General features: G+C 37.5%; 1 protein-coding gene across 5 annotated transcripts in view; it reads right to left on the bottom strand.

Annotated features, from left to right (window-relative positions):
- Nucleotides 1–317: 317 nt before the first annotated feature.
- usp2a (ubiquitin specific peptidase 2a) overlaps nt 318–24,640 on the bottom strand; it is a 36,718-nt gene continuing 12,395 nt past the window's right edge. For 4 of the 5 annotated variants that reach the window (XM_016452906.1, XM_016452907.1, XM_016452905.1 and 1 more), the window contains 12 exons: nt 23,704–24,394; nt 8,089–8,139; nt 7,060–7,183; nt 6,862–6,973; nt 5,911–6,021; nt 5,754–5,818; nt 5,000–5,103; nt 4,829–4,909; nt 4,660–4,738; nt 4,343–4,450; nt 3,428–3,548; nt 318–1,485 (listed from right to left, as the gene is read on the bottom strand). In XM_016452906.1, coding sequence (XP_016308392.1) covers nt 1,410–1,485; nt 3,428–3,548; nt 4,343–4,450; nt 4,660–4,738; nt 4,829–4,909; nt 5,000–5,103; nt 5,754–5,818; nt 5,911–6,021; nt 6,862–6,973; nt 7,060–7,183; nt 8,089–8,139; nt 23,704–24,348 — 1,677 coding nt within the window. In that variant the 5' untranslated portion in view covers nt 24,349–24,394 and the 3' untranslated portion in view covers nt 318–1,409. The remainder of the gene's footprint in view (nt 1,486–3,427; nt 3,549–4,342; nt 4,451–4,659; nt 4,739–4,828; nt 4,910–4,999; nt 5,104–5,753; nt 5,819–5,910; nt 6,022–6,861; nt 6,974–7,059; nt 7,184–8,088; nt 8,140–23,703; nt 24,395–24,640) is intronic. The other variant, XM_016452910.1, reaches the window with a different exon arrangement.

A 24,640-nucleotide genomic window follows, 5' to 3' on the forward strand; every position in this document is an offset into this window, starting at 1 on the left:
GTGTCATGTCATGATTATGAAGGTGTCATGTCAGTCTTATGCACACCCCTTCAAGTAGTGTAACCAAAATTTTATTTATTAATGTTATTTAATGGACCTGAGCTAGTATAGTCGAACAATGAGCATCTGTATTTTTATTAACTAACATTAACAAACAATAAATGCTGTAACAATGTATTGCTCATTGTTGTTTAATGCATTAAATGTAGTTAACAAATGGACCTAATATTACCTTATTGTAAAATGTTACCTATACACACACACACAATCCAGTGTCCTAAGTTTTGATAACAGGGTTATAAAAATGGCAAATAAAACAGTTTTCATATAATATTTAATAGCAAATAAACACTAATTTGTCAAGCCCTATTTTGTAATCTTTTCATTCATATGACAGCCGACAAAACACAAAGGATTGTAACAGTTCATTCTTCTAAAATGTATTCATACATATATATTTTTACTTTGACTGCCATCATGTGACTCGTATCACATCGTCTCCTGACCTGTAAGCATAAATAGATGCCGTTCTCTTACCTCTGTTAAATTAACTGACAACAGTAATGGGTCATTTTCAGCACCACTGTATATAGTACATTCTCTATATTGCATCACATATAAAAATATACAGATTTTCTTTTGCAAAACATTCTTTCCATGTTGTTCAATGGCATGAGATCAAGGATCCATATACTGTCAGCATCATCTCTCCTCCCATCCTATCCTTCCGACCACATTTCCATTCACAGCATTTCAAAGATCAGTAGCAGCCACACTGAATAAAAGTCACGCCACACGCCATTCTCTCACCACAACAGCTCTTTCACAACAAACTCCCGTGACTCCCTCAGAAAGTGGAGGAGAGAACAAAGCATACACAGAAAAGATGATGGGTGGGGGTAAACGGGACGAAAGATGGTGGAAGAGGTGATGAAAAGAACAAGGTGTACTGAATAGTGCACTTCTGTAACTACCCGCTAGGGGGCGCCTCCAACCAGTTCATCTCCCAGGATATCTGGAAGGACATACACTTAAAAAAAAAATCATGAAAAAAATCCAAAACAAAAATCAAGTGAAACAAAGTTTTTAATATTGAGGCGTTCTTGATCGAGAGGAAGGCGCATTGGGATGAGAGTTTGGTTGCAGTGCATAGAGAGACGTCTGAGTCGGAGCCACTTGGGTTATTGCCTGATGACGTACGTGCTGCCCTGACACACACACACACACACACTCGTACACACAGAGGCACGAGGACCTCTTGAACACAGTGGTGGAGCGTGAGAGGGCATTGTGTGCGCTTCTACCGGTGGCCAGCAGAGAGCGATGTTCATTCTCCATGACGGCCCAAAGGAAGCAGCATAGTGTGTAATGTGTCTTCAGCCCAAAGGCTTCGAGTCCACAGTCCGTCTTCAGAATCCCGCCCGCTCGTAGAACAACACGTAGGCGTCACTGCTGCGAACTTGGCTGGCGGACATTGGCGTGACTCTGGAAGAAGAAATCCACACTTAATATTTGTTGACTATCAAATTTGTATTGAAAATCTGGGAATAAAAATCTAACTGAAAATATAGTTTTAACATCTCAAAAAAATTGAACATGATGGGAAACTAATAAAAAAATGCAAGAATCTGCATTTCTAAGTGCAGATGGTCAGGTGTAGGGTCCTATGATTTCCACGATGCAGAAAACACGGACGGAATTGCGGAATCCAGTCATAAAAATGGAATCTACTGTATAACGCGGAATGTCATGGAATTTGTCAAAGTCTGGGTGAATTAATCAAAAGTAGGTCATTAGTGAAGTGAAGTGACATGTGGCCAAGTATGGTGACCCATATTCGGAATTAGTGCTCTGCATTTAACCCATCCAAAGTGCACACACACAGCAGTGAACACACACACATCGTGAACACACACCCGGAGCAGTGAGCAGCCATTTATGCTGCGGCGCCCGGGGAGCAGTTGGGGGTTCGGTGTCTTGCTCAAGGGCACCTCAGTCATGGTATTGAAGGTGGGAGAGAGTGCTGTACATTCACTCCCCCCACCTACAATCCCTGCCGGACTTGAGACTCGAACTCGCAACCTTTGGGTTACGAGTCCGACTCTCTAACCATTAGGCCACGACTTCCCCATTACATTACACTTAAATCAAATCGCAATACGGACTAGTATCTGTAAATATTAAGCAACAAAAAGAACATTTAAATATGAATCGTGCATGTTCTGTGTGAATAAATGGTGCAGACGAGCGTTTCGTTTACTACACACATACTGAAGCGCGATGCTCGCAGTGATATCAGCGTCTGCCGTCTCACTTAATGAGTAGGCCTACATGAACATAAACAATCTCTAGAATTGTCACAGCAGCTAGCTCTGAGTCACTTCATGAGCATTTGACCTTTCATTTGAGAGAAACTATCGTCATATCATATGCACACAGAAATATAAAGGTATTCACGGCAACCCGACGTCAAACCATTTGGTTTAACTTGAAGACATTATTGTGCCTGAAATATATTATTGTTGTTCAGTAGAATGTACATAATACTACTACTAAAATTATGAAAAGTTTTTTTTTTTTAAGTAATATTTACGCAATATTTCTTTCATGTTTTAATGTTAATAGTAAATCACCTTCATTTGCCAAAAATAAAATTTATTTCATTTTCATTTGGTTAAAAGATTAATTAAATTAATGTTTTATGCCCTCAATTGATAAGCAGAAAAATGTAAATACAAAACAGAATTTCTGAGGGGAAATTTTTTTATATATAGGCTATTGTAAAAATACATTTTAATAAATGAAGTTTTTATGCATTCAAATAATTAGACATGCTTAAACACAATTTGGTAACAAAACAGAAGGTGAGAAAAAAATAAAACATTTTATAGGGCCCTAAACGCCCTAATTTTTTGGCGCTTTTTTTTACGTCACATTTTGGTAACGGTACGGTTCGCTGGTGGTACTGAAAAAGTACCAGGTACTGTACCCAGTGGAACACCCCCCCCCCCCAAAGGTGAACCGTACTGTGCCGTACCATGCAATACAATTCAACTTCAACTTTAATTGTGAAGCTTTTCATATAATTTGTAATAAATTAAAATATTATATAGCATTAACATGGCCAAATATCATCCAATTATTCAGCCAAAATAGTATTAGTAGAATGTGTGTGAAATTAACAGTTAAAGATGTGGGATTGGAAGCATTTTTAAGGAAGCGTGAGTGGGAGGGAGGTGAAGGAGCAGGAGTGAGGGAGGAGGTGGAGGAGGATGGGATACAGGAAAATCACAGCAGCTAGCAGGTGAAATGGAGCTGAAAGCTTTCCCTGAAAGCTAATGTATGCTATATACCTTTGGGAAATCTACTGGTAGTCTACAGTCATGCAAAAGGAAAGAAAGAGCAGGAGGGGAAGTAAAGCAAGTACCTGGAGTCGTTATATGTGTACCATTCCCCGTTTTTTGGATTGCAACAGTATGCTGTGTAGTGGCCTCCCATAGTCGTGCCTGAGTGATTGGACACTGCATACAAGGTATATACTGCACTACCTGAAACAGAAAGATACACAGATAGTCAGGCTGGAAATAAATGCAAGATACAGTAGTTTATTGTGTAACCAAATACCAATAATATCCAGAAAACAAATGTGGTACTTTAAATTATAACAAGGCCCAAAATACATCACCACCCAAATGTAAACACCATAAAGTGTTGAAAAAACACTAAGCAGTCTAAAAATGACTAAGCAGTCACTCGACATAAATGCATGGTATTATTTGACTGTTAACTGCTCTGAAACTGTGAGCAAAACAACCACGTTTTGACTATTAATAATCACATGGAGCCGCTTCTCCACAATTACAGCTTCTCTATCCCCAAATTTAAGACCTCCTAAAATGATATAAAAAAATTCTGCTGTAATATTTAAGATATTTAAGACTTTTGTGACCTTGCATTGAATCAAATATTTTTTTAACTATTATTTATAAAGTGAAAATAATTATTTATTTAAAACAAAACTCCTAGACCCTTACTGCTACAGGATATGATATCACGTTCTAGGCTGTAAAGTAATTTTCCATGATAAAATCACTATGAAACATATTGTGACATACCTGTTGATTAGATGGAGGCAGATCTGAATTTAAGAAAGATTTAAGTGGACTAAGTACCAGATAGACGTTTTACAAGATGATCCAGTTATCACATTTTAATTAAAAAATACATCAAACATTTTTTAAACAAAATCATTCACAACAAGATCTATAACATTTCATGCCGAGTGCAGCTGCACATTCACTTTAGGACTGAAATGGCAGATTCTTGGTCTGTCTTTACTCACTGCTTCTGTCAGAGGCGAACTCCCTGAGGTCCAGGTCTTTCATTGGGAAGTTGACAAAAGTGGACAGTTTGCTGGTTCTGACGCGGGCTTCAGAGAAGCGCTTCAGATCTGAACAAGTGAAGCAGTTAAGGAGAAGAGACTCGGCACACTGCTGACCTCAGAGAGACCTGTCACTTCACGCTTCAACCTAACCTAACCCATCAGCACATCCTGCACACACAAACAGCGTCCCGATCTTATCTGTGCTTACAGTCAACAAACGCACCGATGCCCCGAGTGACATCACGAACAGATCAGACAGCATTAGAAAAGGATACGAAGAACTAGAATTTTAGGAAACTTCTGAACTGTAAATTTCTTCGTACATCGTCTTCTGGCTTTGCACCTGTAACATGTCTGGATGAAAAAACAGAGGAACGATTAGATGTTTCGGTACATGTAAATTTCCACATTATTAAAATGCTAGGAATGAATTAAATGAATTACCGGCTTCTCGTCCCCATCCAGCACGTCTTCTTTAGTAAACAGCCGCATGCAGTCCATTAGACTCACCTCTCCATAGCCCTTCTAGGCAGAGGAACACCATTAACATCCACTCATTTCTCCAAAGTGTGCATTATAAAGCCTGCATGTACATTCACATGTCAACGAACTAACCTTGGCGATAGGTAAGGAAAGATCCCAGAAGGGATCGAACACAGTGGAACAATAGCCACATTCACTGCAGGTCAAAGAGCTCTTCAGCTGGCCTACGAACAGATCTGAGGACAGATAGAGACAAGGCAGAATTATGCTTTGTAATGGAGCACAATGATAACCCACAGCTTTTTGAGATGTGCATAGTGCAGTGTATACTATTTAAAATCATTTTTGTTATTCGAAATAATGCTGAAATAAAATAAAATATAAATATTGGGTAACACTTTATTTTACGGTGTCCTTGTTACATGTACTTACTATTATAATAACAATAAATTATGCATAATTACATGCCAGCAAACCCTAAGCATATAGTACAAGTATATATAGTTAATTAATATTAATTATTATAGTAATGTAATATTAAATGTAAACATGTATAATTACATGTATAAAATGTATAATTACATGGTAACAAGGACACCTTAAAATGAAGTGTAACCAAATATTGCATGAAAAACTTTAAAAACTTGTATGAAAACTGGAAATGTTGCCTTGGTTTAAGTTCAAGTATTAAACTTACAAAAAAACAAAACAAAATAAACAAAATTAAAATATAAAAATTATCTTTGATATATAAATAATACTAAAATAACACTGCTGTAGTTAGTGTTGTCAAAAGACCCGGTATTTCGGTACCAAGTCGGTACTAAAAAAATTAAAACATTACGGTACCAGTACCGTGACAACACTAGCTGTAGTGTATACATACCTACGATTTTGCTGTCTTCTCTCTCTAAGTACTTAGTCCACATCTTTTTCCCTTTTTCCTCATCACTAAAGAAAATTAACAAGAGATATAAATCATGAAATCACACTCACAACATGTCATTTTTCCACACTGAGGAAAACAAGGACAGTACACTTACGGCAAGTGATCAAAGTCTTCCATGTTTCCCCGCGGCCGGACCGTGACCCTGTTCACTTCGTTGTGCAGGCCGTCTAGCAGGAAACGTAGAAACTCCTGAGCATCCTGTTGACTGGAGAGATAACATAAACATCTTAATACATAACACAACTACAGCCAGCTACTGATAAACTTAAAGTGAACTACATTATGTTAGTAAGACATTTGATTTTTACTGATAATCAAGCAACTATATTCATATTTTGCTGATAAGCTGATAAATATTCAATTACAATTTTATACCATTTTGTCACAAACAAAATTGATTGGATGTAAATGCTACAAGTGAAATTAGGCACTACAAGATTTTAATTTTCAATTGAAAACCAATAGTGATAGATTAAAACCAATATACTATTGATTTATTGTAAATGTGTAATTTTTATACAGGTGCATCTCAATAAATTAGAATGTCGTGGAAAAGTTCATTTATTTCAGTAATTCAACTCAAATTGTGAAACTCGTGTATTAAATAAATTCAATGCACACAGACTGAAGTAGTTTAAGTCTTTGGTTCTTTTAATTGTGATGATTTTGGCTCACATTTAACAAAAACCCACCAATTCACTATCTCAACAAATTAGAATACTTCATAAGACCAATAAAAAAAACATTTTTAGTGAATTATTGGCCTTCTGGAAAGTATGTTAATTTACTGTACATGTACTCAATACTTGGTAGGGGCTCCTTTTGCTTTAATTACTGCCTCAATTCGGCGTGGCATGGAGGTGATCAGTTTGTGGCACTGCTGAGGTGGTATGGAAGCACGGCATTCTAATTTATTGAGATGCACCTGTATTTTCTAAATTTAAAACATTTATTGTGAGAGGTGCTTGTCTGTGCAAAACCTGCTGCTATGATACTAAGATGGCCACTTTGAACAGAATAAAACTGTGTGTAGGCTGAGGCTTACTTGTAGCCCACAAATCGGGGGGCGTATCTCTGAATCTGTGTTTTGAACTCAGAGGGACTGACAGCTTCACTGCTTGAAGAAGTCCACATTGTCTGGATAAGCTTGGCAAACTCTGAAGTCACGACAAAGAGAGGCTTTCAGTAAGGTTAGTGACCGCTGTGAAACCTGCAGGAGTTGTGTGGTGGCGAGCGCACTCACCTTCCATGAGAGCAGTGTTTGTGCGGCTGTTGTTGTTGAGGTCTCGGCGGTGGGAGTTGTGAAGACAGTAGTCTCGCAGGCTCTGTGTGTTGCTAAGACACTGGAGGATGGAGTTCATAAAACACTAGCGAGGGAAAGAGAGAGATAAAGGAAGAGAAATATTTAGAGCTATATTTTGGGCTGGTAATTGATTAAAAAATGAATTACATGACATTGATTATTTAATAAAATATACATTTTTATTCTTTAAGCTCCCAAATTAAACACTAAATAGACAAAAAGAGCAATGAGCATGATAAAACACATTATTTTTACATGATTAAATAAAATGCTATGTTTTGACAAAATGTACTTCATACATTCATTTATATAAATATCTATCTACAAATATGACACTGTGTATATGCTCACTAAGCAGAAATCAGAAAAGCAAAGGTAGCCACAAAACAAGTGACACATAGTCTTGAGTTTCACAGCAGCAGACTGGACTGCAATGTGTAAGAGTTTATTTTTGGACTGTACACATACTGTTGCTTGGCAAAAGCAAGTTAAGTGAGTGCGAGAGTGAAGAGACATCATGAAAAATAATCTTGCCAAATGGAAACAGACGGAGGAATGTGAAATCGATATGAAAACATTTTTGCTTCTTGCCGCTTAGGTGCGTCAAGGTGTGAGATTTGACAGTTTTGATCTATTTCTAGCATGCTAGATGTGTTGTATTCAGTCTATATATATACTATATGACAAAAAGTATGTGTGAATGAGGACATCGGTCAACAGCAAAGACCTTACACAATTCATTGTTTTATGATTTTTTAATTGATTTGCCTGGTATGTGTGAACATGGGAATCAAATTCTAGATGTAAAGTGTCATTTCTGCATCAGCAGCACCACCACATCTAGCACCGTTGGAGAAACAGGTAGTCCAGCTCAAGTTTTGAGCCAAAAATGGACAAAAATTCCTTCTGAAAACAAGTACACACTTCACCTATAAGAGCATCTAGTACATCCCATTTAAAAACACTTACTGTGTTTCCCAGATTACGAAGCCCCACCAGGCCCTGGGCACTCTTTGAGTTCTGAAAAACAGAGAGGCGATGAAATGTTACCACAGGTCATAGGCTAGATCTCAGCGACTAATCATACATTATCAAATGGACTGAAATGTTGCTCTCATAAGGTGTGGTCAAATTAGCTGAAATTTTGCAGGGCAAAAAAGGTTCACTGTCAATTGTAGCTCACACATATAAGACTTTCAGACCTTTCTGTTGGTCAATGTGGCTAATTTAGTTGACCAACTTAAACACTAATAAAATCTCTGTGGGGAACTTTTTTTGCCCTCAAACAAAACTGAAATGACTGGATTTCGAAATTCCAGCCAGCTTCATTAAATGTGACCGCACCTCAAGTCAAGTCGTTCCAGGAAACGGAGATCTATGTTTCCATATAATCTGTTTTTTAGTAGAGGTGCTAGAGTGCTAAAGCGGACCGGCCAGTAATCTGACACCATGTTTTCTGTCGTGCCAAAGCACGGGAGGGGAAACGTGATCTGCCAGGTGCTGGAACTCTGACGAACTTACCTGGTGCTGGCCAGGATGTTCACACTGACCACATTTGTCCCAACCGCCTCAGTGGCACAGCAGTCAATATTTGGGGAACAAACAGTTCATGGCAGTATATATCACACCAGGAATGTTTAACAAACTCATTAACTGGGTATTATCTAAATCCACGCTTCCATGGAAAATGCTTGTTGAACGCTCATTTCACGGGAACAGGCTCAACAACCTAGTTTGTCCTACTCTGCGGAGTAATATCAACGCTGCCAAAAATAGCATCCTTTCACATGGGATGTCCGCTCATTGGCTGATTTTTTATCGTCACGGCAACACTGATCCTGGCAGCCATCTCTGACGGCCACAGGATTTTTACAGGCACTAAACCAAGACACCATATGCAAACGTTGCCATCCGGACATCTGCAACGTCCTACATCATACTGTACTAAAACTGAGAAATCAATATGAACATCAAATGAGGGATACATGTCCTGCTGCATGTCAAGGAAACATTTGTACAAAGTAGGTCTATTTTAGGTTGTTGTAATTCTCTGGAGCAGACGTCCACTGCTGTGTGAAATGAGACGATGCTGTTGTTGTTGCCAAAGCAGCTTGTGGTTGCTTCTCAATGTAGTGGTACAGTACATGTACCCTGCAGCTAATAACCATCTCATAAGTTTACAACATTTGCATCACTTGGTCTCGGGATGAAAAGTGCCTTTGGAAACTCTGGAGGAACCTGTTAAAGGTTAACAACACCTGCCTGAATGATATGAGTCATGATGAAAGTTCCTAGGCAAAGCTGTAAACTCTGGATGAAGAACTTTTACTATTTCCATGTATAATGTAGCATTAGAACATAATATAATAACGTGATATGGGTTTTGCCTTTATGTTGTTGATATAGTGTGATTTTATGTGTCAAATCCTCCTCTATAGCACTCTTTTCCCTCTATTTCTCTGTTGGCCGAATGTGGAAGTGGGTCACGGTGTTCTGTTCAGCATTCTCCCCATTACAGAGGTGAGGGAAGACTAATCCTGCTTTTATAACAGCTCGCTGTGAGAGGAAAATGTGGAGCAAATACCCAGATAAAACATCCAGACTGGCAGCCTTCAGTCATCAGCGTACACTGACCCACATAATATTAGTTAAAGAGCTCTGGTAGTTGGCTTAAATTGTGAGATGAACCCGTTGTACTGTTTAGAGTTTATACCATCTCTGTTTCATGTAAACTTTGTCTCTTGTCCTACACTCCCAGCCAAATAATTCCACACATCTCTTAGCTGTCTGCTGGTTGAGGTTTTCCTTGTAACTTTCTTCTGTTTAAAGAAGTCTTTTGAACTCGGACACAGTTTGTAGACCTTAATTTCCCAGGAATACTGAAGCTCCTGTGCCAAAATGTCTGTCCCATGTACCAGTGTGTTAAATTAGTACGAAACACTTCATTTGGACCGTCCTGTTTCAGCTAACCAAGATAAAGGCACTGCTGGTACTCCATGTCCTTCACAATCACATTATACTTGTCACACCTCCGGGGGTGCATGAAGAAAATCCTGTTTACACATGCTAATTATATGGGTCATTTAATATATAAGTGTCCTGATGAATATCGAAGCACATTCCGTGACGCTGAAACTAATCGTGAAGCAGATAATGAAGGCTCAGTGGCAAAGCTGGTACACCAGGCCTAGTCCTGGCCCCGGTGGCATGGGGCGGGACTTAGAGCGCTGCTGAATGCAGGAGTGAGCTCTAATGGGATTTCTGCTCATTACGTAACAACGAACAGCCATTCTAAACTGCCTCATGCGTCATTCATCAAGCAGCATGCAGGTTGCTGTTGATTTATGTTGCTTTACTTCAAAAAAGAATGAAGTGTGCCTTCTGATAAACTCAATGAAAGGTGCGCTCATCGAAACCTAAACTTTTTTTTTTTTTATAGCATTGATAAGACTGCTTCATCAGTTTATCTTAAAGTGCACACCGGCATAAACATAACATAGCAGCCGGTGGTTATAATAAGTAAATGCACTGAAACAGCAAATGCAAGATTAATTTGCATTATATAAGCAGTGGCCTGTCGGAATACTGATCCCTTACAAAGACTTAGAGAGAGCTTACTGATGGCGGTAAGTGCAATATTAATGACATCACAGCATGAACTACTTTTTAAAGCTTATTCAATGGGCCTTAGTAAGCCCCATTCATGCTTTATAATTTATCCCTTGAAATTAACTAGCATCTATTTTATGTTACTATTACTTATTTTTATTGCTACAGTCCAATGTTTTGACTAGTACTTATTCCAGTTGTAACTAGTATTCAATTATTTTGTAGTATTTGTTTATTGCATACTATTACTTGTTTTGCTACTGTTTAATTTCCCATTAGTCTTAAGTAGCTATGCTATCGGTACTGGTAAGGTCAGTGGTTCAGGTATAAACTATTCACTTATGACCACAATGTATTCTAATAGTTACTGGTTATCTAATTCTGATAGTTATCAGTTTTACAAATACTAATTGAGTGGACTGGTGTGTTTGTTGGTTAGTTGAACAAATACTAATCAAACTGGAATAGACCAATAACTAGAATATATGCTAGAAAGTACTTGAATAGTTAATATATGAGCTACAAACCCTGATGGTATTCAATGACTAAAGACTAAAATGCGATTTTTGTTGTAATAAAATAATTGTTACCTATATGTAATGAACAAGTAGTAGTGAAATCAGTAAAATAATAAAAACCGATAACGTTAGTAGTGGGTTTAAATGAATACATGTTAATACAATTTGCCGTAACACGCCTATGAATCGTGTTCATACCTTGGCATGATTAATCAGAAGTCCAACGAATGTGGAGACCAGCATGGAGCCGGACATAGTAGAGCTTTTCCTCCGCATGTCCTGTTTTAGAAAGGGGAACGCAGTCGCAGGTGGCTCCTCTGGTATTGTAACTGTATATGAATGTCGCATGCTGGGCATAATCAATAAAATCCTTCTGCGATGTATAAACACCAACTTTAAGAAACAGCTACAATGGACGTTCTCGCATCAAATATTCCAGGGTCCTTCAGGTAAGCAACTTGATCAGGAAACGACCTCTACAGCGGTGCGAGGCAGCACATCGCGCGCTGACCGACTCGCTACAATCGAAACACTATTCACAAAACGATAAACGAAAAAAGTTGTTCTCAAATGCAAAGAAGAATTCCCTCACGTGTCGAAGTAGACAGAGGAGAGTTCTCAAAGAAAAGTGAGGGCAGCGAGCTGGAGCTGTCAGATTGCAGGCTGTAGACAGCGCGCGGATTCATGTCTTTTCACTACAGTCCCGCCCACACGAGCCTAGCGCGCGCATCCGATGTGACTGAGGGCAGCGGGTTAAACACGCCGCAGTGACAGATTTACAATATTCGTGTGGCCGTCAAGGACTTATTACTCGTTTTAAATGGACCACTTTCAAACAACCCTTCACAACTCTAAAACAGAACACCCTAAATCAGTTTCAACTTTACTTGCATCGAAAAGACACCGCAAAGTGTTGGTTGGGCTCTGAATAACATTTTGTTTATATTGTTGCAAAATGTAAACTATATTATCACACAGCTATATATGAAATTGTGTATACAAGTATAAATTCACGACAAAAGATATATACTATATAGCAAACTCAACTGCATGATTGTTTTTTATCGTTGCAAAAATGTAAACTACATTATCGCCCAGCTCTAATCTGCTACATGCGACTGAAGATATTATAAAGATGAACAATATAATTTTCTGTGAAGCTGATTTGAAACAGTGTGTATTGTAAAACGTGCTATACAAATACATTTGAATTAACTTACAGCTACAGTTCTTCGACAGGAAATAGTTAATCAGATTGAAAATAGAACAACTGTCAACAATGGTAAAAGCAACAAAAAGTGGGACAATATGTCTAGACTTTTGGGCTGGGCTCCATGTTCAACTCAGCTCAGCTGTCGCCCTCCTCACTACAGTATTAGAGAAGCATTAAACTTTGCCTGCAAAAGTGGCAGAGGAATTAGAACAGGGTATGAAACACACTAAACCCCAAAAGAGAACAACAGACTGAGGCTGACTCTTATGAGACGGTGGGTCAAATGTCATCAGCTGCAACCCAGTTATGGATATACTGGAAACACGTAATGCAGCATGAATATGGAAGAAAAATAATGCCATATGTCTTTGAAACAAAAAAGCACGTTGAATAGCACTAACTGAAAAAATAATGCATTGCATTAACAGTGCTTGCATTTTAATGCCTTGTATTTCCAGGGCTTGCATTTTTAGGTCCTGAAATTTAACATAGTTGTCTATTTAAGCTGTGAATATTCCAATTCAAAATATTTCACACACACATTTTCATAATTACAAGCCGCTGTTGATGAAGACCAAAGCAACAGGTGGATTAAGTCATTCATTCACAAAAACTGATTTGCAGAAATGGAGCAAGCCCTAAGTAGAAGTTGATTATTGGGGCCAGTATAAACATGTGGAAAAGCTGATTGTGTGTGTTTAATTCAACATCTTCTCTGTTTCCCGTAGCCTACATGTAAGCAGCTTTCTCTACCACAAAGGAGATTATAATGCTATTTTACCCAACGCTGATGTACAGAACTAACATTACATCTGAGGAAGACATATATTGCTTTCGGTTGCTTAGTTTCCTTTACTTGTATGTATCATGGCTTGTGTGAAGCTGTGCTGTAATACTGTGGTTACCCTCATACGTCACACTCCAGGATTCCCCAACGACGCGTAACGCGCCTCAGTGAACTAATACAGTGATATAAGACCTCAGATCTCAGAATACACTTTATTGATGATTATGCGAACTATATACAGGCAAGCAAATGAGGTCAGAAGAATGCAACGCGCTGCATTTTCTTTATAATTGCTTTCCCTTACCACTGATCTATAGAATCAACAGTCCTACAAAGATATCAATACCACGATTAGTTTTAACAAAATGCAACCACTTTATATTGACATAAAAATAGGAGTTCAAAACCGCCTAGGTGTATTATTGCTGCAAAATTAAACCGGAGAAAACATTGACGGGCTATCGCACCCAAGGGACCGTCTGACAATTCCACCGACTGGGTTAAAACGTCCAATGTATTTTAATTAAAATGACTTTTAACATTTAATAACACTGTCAAATCGTAAAGCTCGTATTGCTCATTGTGATTTACTACAGGTGTGATTTTGCCAATACCTCCCTTCATACCTGTACAGTACACAATTATTTACATATAAAAGATCCCTGGAAAGGGTAGCCAATATATCCCTTATGATATGTACAGTACACAAATATATTTTTAAAAAACTACAGTAATTCACCAAAAGGATTTTTTTCATGTTCCACTGCTACGTTGCTAGTTACAAGACTGACTTACTTCATGTGAAATTTTGCCAATATCTCCCTTACTGTACACTGTTAGCGATTTCTGTAAATTACACATTATTTAACTGTAATATGAACTGTACTTTACTGTAAAACAGTTATACAGTACGTTACTGTATTTTAAAGTTGCATTATGGGAAATATCCTCTTGGCGCCATTAAAATACAGTATTTTTCATTTACTGTAAATCCAAATACAGTAACAAAAAAATGAGCTTTTATGTGAACGTATGAAATTGTTGGCCAACAAACTGAGCGTTTAATGGTACAGCTGTGTAATCTATTGGCGCTACCCATATATAAGTGTACAAATGTACAGCATGCATTTACTGCTAGCGTAAAACCCGCAATGTTCGTCTGCAAGTTTAATTTACAGTAAGTTACTGGCGAACTGCTGCCAGTGTATGCACCATTCACAATTATTTAAAACAAAACAAAAAAAAAATCTGTAGGACCCCAAAAGTTTTTCGTGTTTTTTTTCATGTTCCAAAGGTTGTAGTATAAAATATTGATGTACTTTATGTACAGTAAGGGAGGTATTAGCAACATTTCACCTATGTAAGTCAGTCTAGTCACTAGGAATGTACTACAACCTTTGCAACATAAAAAACTATGTGAATTACAGTAATTTCTTAAGAATAATTATATACTGTATATACAGTGAGGAAGATATTGGCAAAATTTCAACTGTAGTAAGTCAGTCTGGTCACTAGGAACATACTACAACATTTGGAACATTAAAAGCCTCATTTTGCTGAATTGCTGTAATTTTTTTTCTTAAAAATATTTGTGTACTTATGAAAATATTTGTATACTTAGGGGTAGTATTGTCTAAAGCGAGATATTGGCAATATATATTTAGTCAGTTTGCCCTCTAGGCATTTACTATAGCCCCGCCTGTAAGCATTAAATTGAATGAATTATTGGTCTTAGTTTTATATTGTGAGTTATATTTGCAGACGATCCCTAAAGCAGCCTAGGCGAATATGAAAGTCAACTGTATATACAGTGAGGAAGATATTGGCAACATTTCAACTGTAGTAAGTAAGTCTGGTCACTAGTAGCATACAACATTTGGAACACGAAAAACACCCTTTTGGTGAATTACTGTAATTTTTTTCAATTTTTTTAAAGCAGCCTAGGCGAATATGCAGTGAATATCAAACCTAAAACTACCGCGCTTGGTTTTCTATGGGAGAAAAAATGGTTTGGTGAAACTTTGTGGGTTGTGGGCTCATATTCTGGGCTCATCTGCTTAAATGTACATAATATACAGTAATATATATTATTAATTAGGTGCCGAATTTAATCATTTATTACTGTATTGAGGCAATAAACCACGTTAAGTGTTTTCTTCATGGGAAATGTTTAACGTGCAGTTTTGCGTGTTCCGTAACTTGCGTTCATAATATATCCTCATCTGCCTGTTTGTAGTTTGCCTCATCAGTAAGATCTGAGTTTGGTCTTTTAATAGCTGTCATTGCGTTAGTGCACTGAGCCGTGTAATGCGTTTTCTTTAACAGATTTATGAGGGAAACTGCGTGAAACCTTGTGCGTTCGTTCTTATTCTACATCTGCTTAACTGTCGATATAGTTCGCATCATCAGTAAAACTTTCTCTGAGATCTGAGGTCTTATAGTTCACTGAGGCGCGTTACGCGTCGTTGGGGAATCCTGGAGTGTGACGTATGAGGGTAACCACAGTATTACAGCACAGCTCCACACAAGCCATGATACATACAAGTAAAGGAAACTAAGCAACCGAAAGCAATATATGTCTTCCTCAGATGTAATGTTAGTTCTGTACATCAGCGTTGGGTAAAAGAGCATTATAATCTCCTTTGTGGTAGAGAAAGCTGCTTACATGCATTGTATTTTTAAACAGATTGAATATTTTGGAAGTGAATTCTGGAAGGTGAATATGAATTATTTAATTTTTAATTATGAAAATGTGTGTGAAATATTTTGAATTGAAATATTCACAGCTTAAATAGACAACTATGTTAAATTTCAGGACCTAAAAATGCAAGCCCTGGAAATACAAGGCATTAAAATGCAAGCACTGTTAATGCAATGCATAATTTTTTCAGTTAGTGTTATTCAACGTGCTTTTTTTTTTTCAAAGACATATGGCATTATTTTTCTTCCATACATGAAAGTTACCTATGAGAACAATGTCACTTTTGAAGACCACACTCTGCATCCCACAGTCCTATAGACTTTAGTCAAGACAGACGCTATATTGCATTTACGCAACTGAAAACGATGTTGAGAAGGATAGACTAGTCTTTGCAATGAATACAATTAATCTATTTTTATGACGCAGAAACTTTTTTCTTTCTGGCTAGGTCTTATTCACACCATATTTCACTGAAGTTGATTTAATTGTAAAGAATACCACAGAATGTTGAGCATGTTAATCCATGTTTATATAGAAATAGGAAGTTGGGTGACCTGTTATTGAAGTGGCATTTTAGAGAGGGAGACGGATCACTCTGACCCTTCCAGTCTTATGACTAAGTTTATGTACACAGCAAACAGCAAATGAAAACATTTCCTCGACATGCTACAGAACACAACAAGGGTGAAAAGGTAAAGGAAACGGGGTGGATTAATGTGTTTCTTGAAATGTGTAATTAGACACTTTGAATGAGTGCCAGAGATCCATCTTGGCTTTCAGCCAAATGACTCGATGTGCATCAGAGCACCACTATAGTTGAATTTCATACAAAACGCCCGCAGTTGGAATCAGCTTCCAGAAGAGATCAGATGTGCTAAAACATTAGTCACATTTAAATGCAGACTCAAAACTCATCTGTTTAGCTGTGCATTTACTGAATGAGCACTGTGCAATGTCCGAACTGATTGCACTATATTTTATGTATAATAATTTTCTATTCTTAACTGTTTTAAATTCATTTTAAACCTCTTAAATCAATTTTTAAATCATTTTCAAAGTTTTAAATTCCTTGTCTTATTGTTGTGATTATTATTTTTATTTTTTTTTTCATTTCTTTTATGTAAAGCACTTTGAATTACCATTGTGTATGAAATGTGCTATATAAATAAACTTGCCTTGCCTAAAAAAAAAAGCAGGTGACCTGTTATGAAATGCTATGTAAACAGCAGCACAAATTTTGGATGCTTTAATAAAGAAAGAGCATGTGATGAGTGAGTGAAATTTAACACTGCAAATCTCAGTTGCCAACATACACACAACTTTAAAGGGGTCATATGATGCTGCTAAAAATAACATTATTTTGTGTATTTGGTGTAATGAAATGTGTTTATGCGGTTTAAAGTAAAAAAAACACATTATTTTCCACATACTGTACATTATTGTTTCTCCTCTACGCCCCGCCTTTCTGAAACGCGTCGATTTTTACAAAGCTCATCGGTCTGAAAAAGCGAGGTGTGCTGTGATTGGCCAGCTGTCCAGTGCGTTGTGATTGGCCGAATACCTCAAGCGTGAGACGGAAATGTTACGCCCCTCACCATACTGTTGTATTCCCTCAGCGACCAGCACGGATCAGCTCTAGGCATGACGAAGCGGATATCGTCCTCTTTTGGAAGACCAAACAAAGTAGTTTCGCTTTCACAACGAAGCACACAGCGTCTTTACGACATGACGGCGGCAGCAACAATACTACAGTGAGAATATACGCCTTCTTTCTTTGCGTGAACATTTGGGTGGCGTTATGCAAATCTTCCCACATAGTGAGGTAGATATGTGGGGGCGTGTTAGAACGAGCCGTTTTAGGTAGGTGTGGCTGACTCTTAACTTTTATAAAGAATATCTCTTTGGATTTGAGACTTTAGTCTTTGCAACTTTACAGATATTCTTTATGCACCAAGAGCTTGTAACACTCCAAAGAGAAAGGAAAAATTGAAATCGCATCATATGACCCCTTTAAACACAGGAAAACGTCAGAGGGACACTTTGTACTTTGTAGAATTGAGTCTTCATTAGGGATGGGTATCGTTAAGGTTTTAACAGTATTACTACTCTTACCGATACTGCTTATCGATTCGGTACTTTAACGGTATTCTTATCAGTACTTTTTGTTTTATATATATATATGACAAATTAAGAGCTAAATTAACATTGCTTTATATTCCGAAATGTAAAATAAATATTTAATGAAATGAATATAAAACATCAATTTGTAAATGCACCAGTGTGCAGGCATTTTTAGTGCATCATAGACGAATGTTTGAAAAACAGCTGGCGACTCTGGTGAGATAGAATTTGCAAGATAATGTATATATAGCAATAATAAATGTATGCGTGTTTTATACATTTTTCCAGTACCAATAGCAAAACCGTTAACGTCAGAGTTTATCGATACTCCGGTCTTTCATAATTTAGCCCCGGGACCGATTAAATACCGGGTTTCGGTACCCATCCCCAGTCTTCACTGGGGTTCTTAAAGGACCTCATGTGAAGAGAATAAGAAGTCCTGAACTCTCAGCGGTCTCTGAAATATACTGCCAATAATCAAGTGCCAAAAAGGGCCCAAAAAAGGAGGCGGTTGTATCCAGTAGGTCTGAGCCTCATCAAAACAGAAAAGTTTTTTTTTTTTTAAAAAGAGGGTACTTAGGTTAATGTTGTGGAACAGCCTACATTCTAACAGACCTGTTATTTAAAAAATCTTGGCGCAATGAGTAGGTAGTAGAAAATGTGACGGGAATTGTTTACTCCTGGGTTACGGAAGTGCAAAGTCTCTCTGTTTGAGACAGACTGGCATCATTAATAAAACCACTGAAAGGAAAGAGTCAGACTGTGGCAGGGAAACTGTTAATGCTGGCCCAGCCATGCAAAGACTCTGAGTAACATTAACCTACCATTGGCTAGGAAACCACAATAGTTTAAAGGTAGTGGAGACGGGGCAAATTGTATACCTGTTGCAGCCTGTGCTTTTCCTCACACTGATAAAATTGATTTGGTCAGCAAAAATACTTTGGATAAACCAGAATAAGGACACAGAAATATTAGGCCAGAAATATACACTACACAAGTACGCAAAGGCACTGCAAGTGCGCAATCCTCCACACCTAATGTGTGTTCTAGCATTACTGTGGTGGTACTGTGGCCGATAGTGTTACCCTCAAATGTACCTGTGCCACTGCACTGGATCTGTTAGCTATTCAGATATTAGATTAGATCATGTTTCTAGATCTATTCAGCTAGAAACATGTTAACAGTTTAACGGTAACCGGTTAGTAGTTTAGGGTTGTGCACCATTCAGAACTTAATTGAGAATGCTTTTTCATTTTTATAATCAAATTCAATTCCTCAATTAGAATTGAATTTTAGTCGAGGTAGCAAAAAGGAAATAGAATTTAAATTTGAATGCAAGGAAGCAGAACTACAATTAATTGAAATTCCAAGAAAAAAAAGTTACGAAAAAAAGGTTGTATTGACCTTATAGACAGCAAGGAAGAACTCTTAATTTCTTGGAAATTATTATTTTAAAATTGCAATTCAGTAAACTCCACTTCCTTGAATTATAGTGCATATCTTCTAATTCTTGCATTTGTCCAGAGTAGCCTGGTTTATCACAGCATAAAAGGCCGGGATATCTGGAGCATTAGTGTGATAATTAAATTGAGTTGACAAAAGCACTCAGACTTACACTCGCTGAGCTGATTAGTTTCTGGAACTCTCAGGTGTAAACTAATGTAGTCTCGACTATTCGTTTTAAAGTCAGACAGACCTTACTGCTCAGCACTGCTCATTTAGTCTGGGCTCCCTTGTTGAGCAGTACCTTAATGACATAAACAGCAACTAATTTAAAAGAATAGCCACAGACTGTATTCCACAGAGGTTTTTTTTAGCATAATTTTTAGCATAATGTAAGCAGACATTTTAATTAATCATTAGAAGCACTGTGAATCCAACACAGGCACATTAAACACATTCTGTATAACTTCAATGGCAAAACTCGGATATGGATATGCTTAGGATATGTTTAGAATAGTTAGCATACTATTTACTTCATAGTATTCCCTGTAATGTATACTGATTATTATATATAAAAATCTTTATGTAAAAGGTACATTTATGACCTAAAAAATTTTATTTTGCACTTTTAATACATTGAGTACAAATGTCATTAAGGAGATGTTAAAAATCACAGCTGGGTCATTCCGTGTCAACTCAACCAGAGGTTCTCGGCTCAAATTTTTGCTGATATTTTTTCTGAAGAAAGATAAACATGTATAGTGATGAAACCAAAATATTAAATGTCATGGATGAATATTTACTGAGTAATCCACTATTTTGTAGAGGGGGGTCAAAATGGCGATTTTCACCTGAGATTCAGAGCCAAATTACAGGGGGTTAAAATGACTTCAGAAAGATGGCAGCATCAATATGTAAGTTTTTATACAGAGATTGGTAGGTCTATTAGTAAAATCTGTTGACTTTAGCAATCTTTGTTGCATTATGTGCAAATGGTGACCATTCAAAAATGGGGAAAGAGCACTTTTCAAGTTTTTTCTCCAAAGTTTGCAGGCCTGTAACTCAAAATATATTAAAGATATCTTAATGCCCTTTTAGATATTGGGTCGTAACAAACTTCCCTTTTGGCATCTTCATTTTTAAGGCCCTATATTGTTCGGTTCCATAGATATTGTAGTTTTATTAATATTATAAGAAAATAAGTATATTTTTTCAAAGTGACCCTCATTTGGTTTTTGACCACTTTAAATGTGTACAATTTAACGATTTGCTGCTGGAGCCATATTAAAACTACAATATCTCTGGAACTGAACCATATAGAGCCTTAAAAATAAAGGGAAAATTTGTTAAGACCCAATATCTAAAAGGGCACTAAGATATCTTTAATACTTTTGGAGTTACAGGCCTGCAAACTTAGGAGAAAAAACTTAAAGGGGTCATAGGATGCCCGTTTTCCACAAGTTGATATGATTCTTTAGGGTCTTAATGAAAAGTCTGTAACATAGTTTGGTTAAAATTTCTCAATGGTAGTGTAAAAAACACCTTTTTTACCCTGTCAAAAACAGCTCTTTTCAGATCAAGCCGTTTTTGTAGCATTTTCCTTTAAACGTTAATGAGCTCTGCTGACCCCGCCCCTCTCTTCCGAGCTGCTCTCAGAGAGACTGTTTACTTTAGCCGCATTCATCGTGAAACTTGCTAATTAGCACATTATTAGGAAAGGCGATTTGCAAAGATTCATTACAAAACATTATACTCACTACTTCTGTAGATGAGGCTGGATCATGAATGATTCGCAACTAATTTAAAAGAATAGCCACAGACTGTATTCCACAGAGGTTTTTTTTAGCATAATTTTTAGCATAATGTAAGCAGACATTTTAATTAATCATTAGAAGCACTGTGAATCCAACACAGGCACATTAAACACATTCTGTATAACTTCAATGGCAAAACTCGGATATGGATATGCTTAGGATATGTTTAGAATAGTTAGCATACTATTTACTTCATAGTATTCCCTGTAATGTATACTGATTATTATATATAAAAATCTTTATGTAAAAGGTACATTTATGACCTAAAAAATTTTATTTTGCACTTTTAATACATTGAGTACAAATGTCATTAAGGAGATGTTAAAAATCACAGCTGGGTCATTCCGTGTCAACTCAACCAGAGGTTCTCGGCTCAAATTTTTGCTGATATTTTTTCTGAAGAAAGATAAACATGTATAGTGATGAAACCAAAATATTAAATGTCATGGATGAATATTTACTGAGTAATCCACTATTTTGTAGAGGGGGGTCAAAATGGCGATTTTCACCTGAGATTCAGAGCCAAATTACAGGGGGTTAAAATGACTTCAGAAAGATGGCAGCATCAATATGTAAGTTTTTATACAGAGATTGGTAGGTCTATTAGTAAAATCTGTTGACTTTAGCAATCTTTGTTGCATTATGTGCAAATGGTGACCATTCAAAAATGGGGAAAGAGCACTTTTCAAGTTTTTTCTCCAAAGTTTGCAGGCCTGTAACTCAAAATATATTAAAGATATCTTAATGCCCTTTTAGATATTGGGTCGTAACAAACTTCCCTTTTGGCATCTTCATTTTTAAGGCCCTATATTGTTCGGTTCCATAGATATTGTAGTTTTATTAATATTATAAGAAAATAAGTATATTTTTTCAAAGTGACCCTCATTTGGTTTTTGACCACTTTAAATGTGTACAATTTAACGATTTGCTGCTGGAGCCATATTAAAACTACAATATCTCTGGAACTGAACCATATAGAGCCTTAAAAATAAAGGGAAAATTTGTTAAGACCCAATATCTAAAAGGGCACTAAGATATCTTTAATACTTTTGGAGTTACAGGCCTGCAAACTTAGGAGAAAAAACTTAAAGGGGTCATAGGATGCCCGTTTTCCACAAGTTGATATGATTCTTTAGGGTCTTAATGAAAAGTCTGTAACATAGCTTGTAAAAGTGCATGTAGCATCCTATGACCCCTTTAAAAAGTGATCTTTCCCCATTTTTGAATGGTCACCATTGGCACATAATACAACAAAGACAGCTAAAGTCAACAGATTTTACTAATAGACCTACCAATCTCTGTGTAAAACTTTCTGAAGTCATTTTTAACCTCCTGTAATTTGGCTCTGAATGACGCCATTCAGCTTCATGGTTTTCTCAGGTGAAAATTGCCATTTTGACCCCCTCTACAAAATAGTGGATTAATCAGTAAATATTCATCCATCACATTTATTCATAATATACATAATATTCATGACATAATATTTTGGCTTTCATCACTATACATCTTTATCTTTCTTCAGAAAAAATATTAGCAAATTCAGAAATTTGAGCTGTGGACCTCTGGTTGAGTCGACATGGAATGGCTCAGCTGATATTTTTTTGAGCTAATTTGTCACACAGGAAATGAAAGGCCAAGTAGAGTACACTGCATCATGGGCTGCATGATTTGGGAATTAAAAAAAAAAATTTAAATAAAAATTGTGATTGCGATAAAAAAGCTCCAGGTATGCTGTGCTTGTTTGTGGGGCTGCAAAATTTAAACCAAAATGTAATAATAATTAGCAATAGTATTACTAAATAAAAAATGTTAAACAAAATGAAATATTGTAATATTTCACTGTACAAATTTAATTTAAGAAAATATAATGATGATAATGATAATAATAACAATATTTTATCTTACAGTAAATGTAAAAATCAACAATTACACTTATTGCGGTCTTCATTTTCAAACGTTAAACCATCAAGCTTTTATTTCGGCGGAAAACTGCAGGGAGCCGACAGTGCCATGTTTCACTATTTCATTAATTAAATTGCAGTTACTGATAATTACACCGAGCCATATGTTCCTATCTAGTAGTAGAGTTTTTATGTTAGTATGGTATTCTAAATATACATGACCAAATCAATAATTTTATCTGCAACTTCCTAAGATGAGTTCACTTATATCACAAGAGACACTTGAAACACAGCTGAATGTTACACATTCCTTACACCTCTCAGCACAAACTCTCTGAGCCGAAGGGCACTTATGTAACACTTGAGAAAGGAGAGTGATGCAAATTTAAGGATCGGTGAAAAACACAATCCTAGCATCATCTGCCCGTTCTGGAAATAAATGGGTACTGTCCAATGAGAAAACATGAATGCTCTTACCAAGGACTCTCTGACTGGTGAGGTGGAGCGACAGCTGGAGGAGAATCGGCTGCTGCTGCTCTTCAGGCTGTCCTGCGTGGAGCTCCGTGAGAGGCCGTAGCTGGAGCGAGCTCTACCGTAGGAGTCAGATACATCAGTGCCTCGGCTCTGGTAGGACTGCTTCAGGCCACTGCCGCTGGACGTCTCGCTCAGGCGCAGAGCTGACAGATCGTGCGTCAGATCGCTCTGACTCACTGACTTCCTGCGACTGAGGGAGATGCTGGAGGACACGGGTGAGGAGGAGAGGTAGCTGGTGGGGGCCGGAGAGTAGCTGTAGCTGCTGTATCCCGAGCCTCCATTGAGGCCCGAGCCATAGCTCTTAGCCGGTGTGCGGCTCAGGCTCTCGCTACGCCGGCCTCCCAGCAAATCGGTTCGAGGGATAGGCCGACCCCGGTCCGGCTCGGACGAAGAGCTGTAGTTGCGGAAGCGGGAGGCGCTTGAGCTCAGGTAGCTTGAGGAGGAGTAGCCTGAGGAGGAGCTCTTATAGGGCAGCTTGTCCCGCTCGTAGGAGCCCAGCGACGGGGTCAGAGAGGAGCCATATGAACTGTAGTGACTGGTATAAGAAGAACCGGTATAGCGCTTCGCCGTAGAGGAGACACGAGACATGCTGGGAGCTCAGCTGGACATGAGGCGATTTCAGGCTGCATGGACTCTGTGAACGAAAGGAGAAAATGGGTTGCATAAAAATTCTGGCCAATACAGATAAACCAATAATTATTTTCCATGTTAAATTCGGCATGAAATGAAAATCTGTTTACTAAATGCATGTTGTTGATCTTACTGTGAACAATTTAAAAGTGCAATAGGTGATTGTCTTCAGAAACATTTTTTGTTATGCTGGTTGAAAGTCTCTTCACATCACGATAGCAATCATTAAGTTAAGTGGTCTAAATGTATT

This window comes from Sinocyclocheilus anshuiensis, unplaced genomic scaffold, assembly GCF_001515605.1.
Source record: "Sinocyclocheilus anshuiensis isolate Anshui unplaced genomic scaffold, SAMN03320099.WGS_v1.1 scaffold1144, whole genome shotgun sequence".
Lineage (NCBI taxonomy): Eukaryota > Metazoa > Chordata > Actinopteri > Cypriniformes > Cyprinidae > Sinocyclocheilus > Sinocyclocheilus anshuiensis.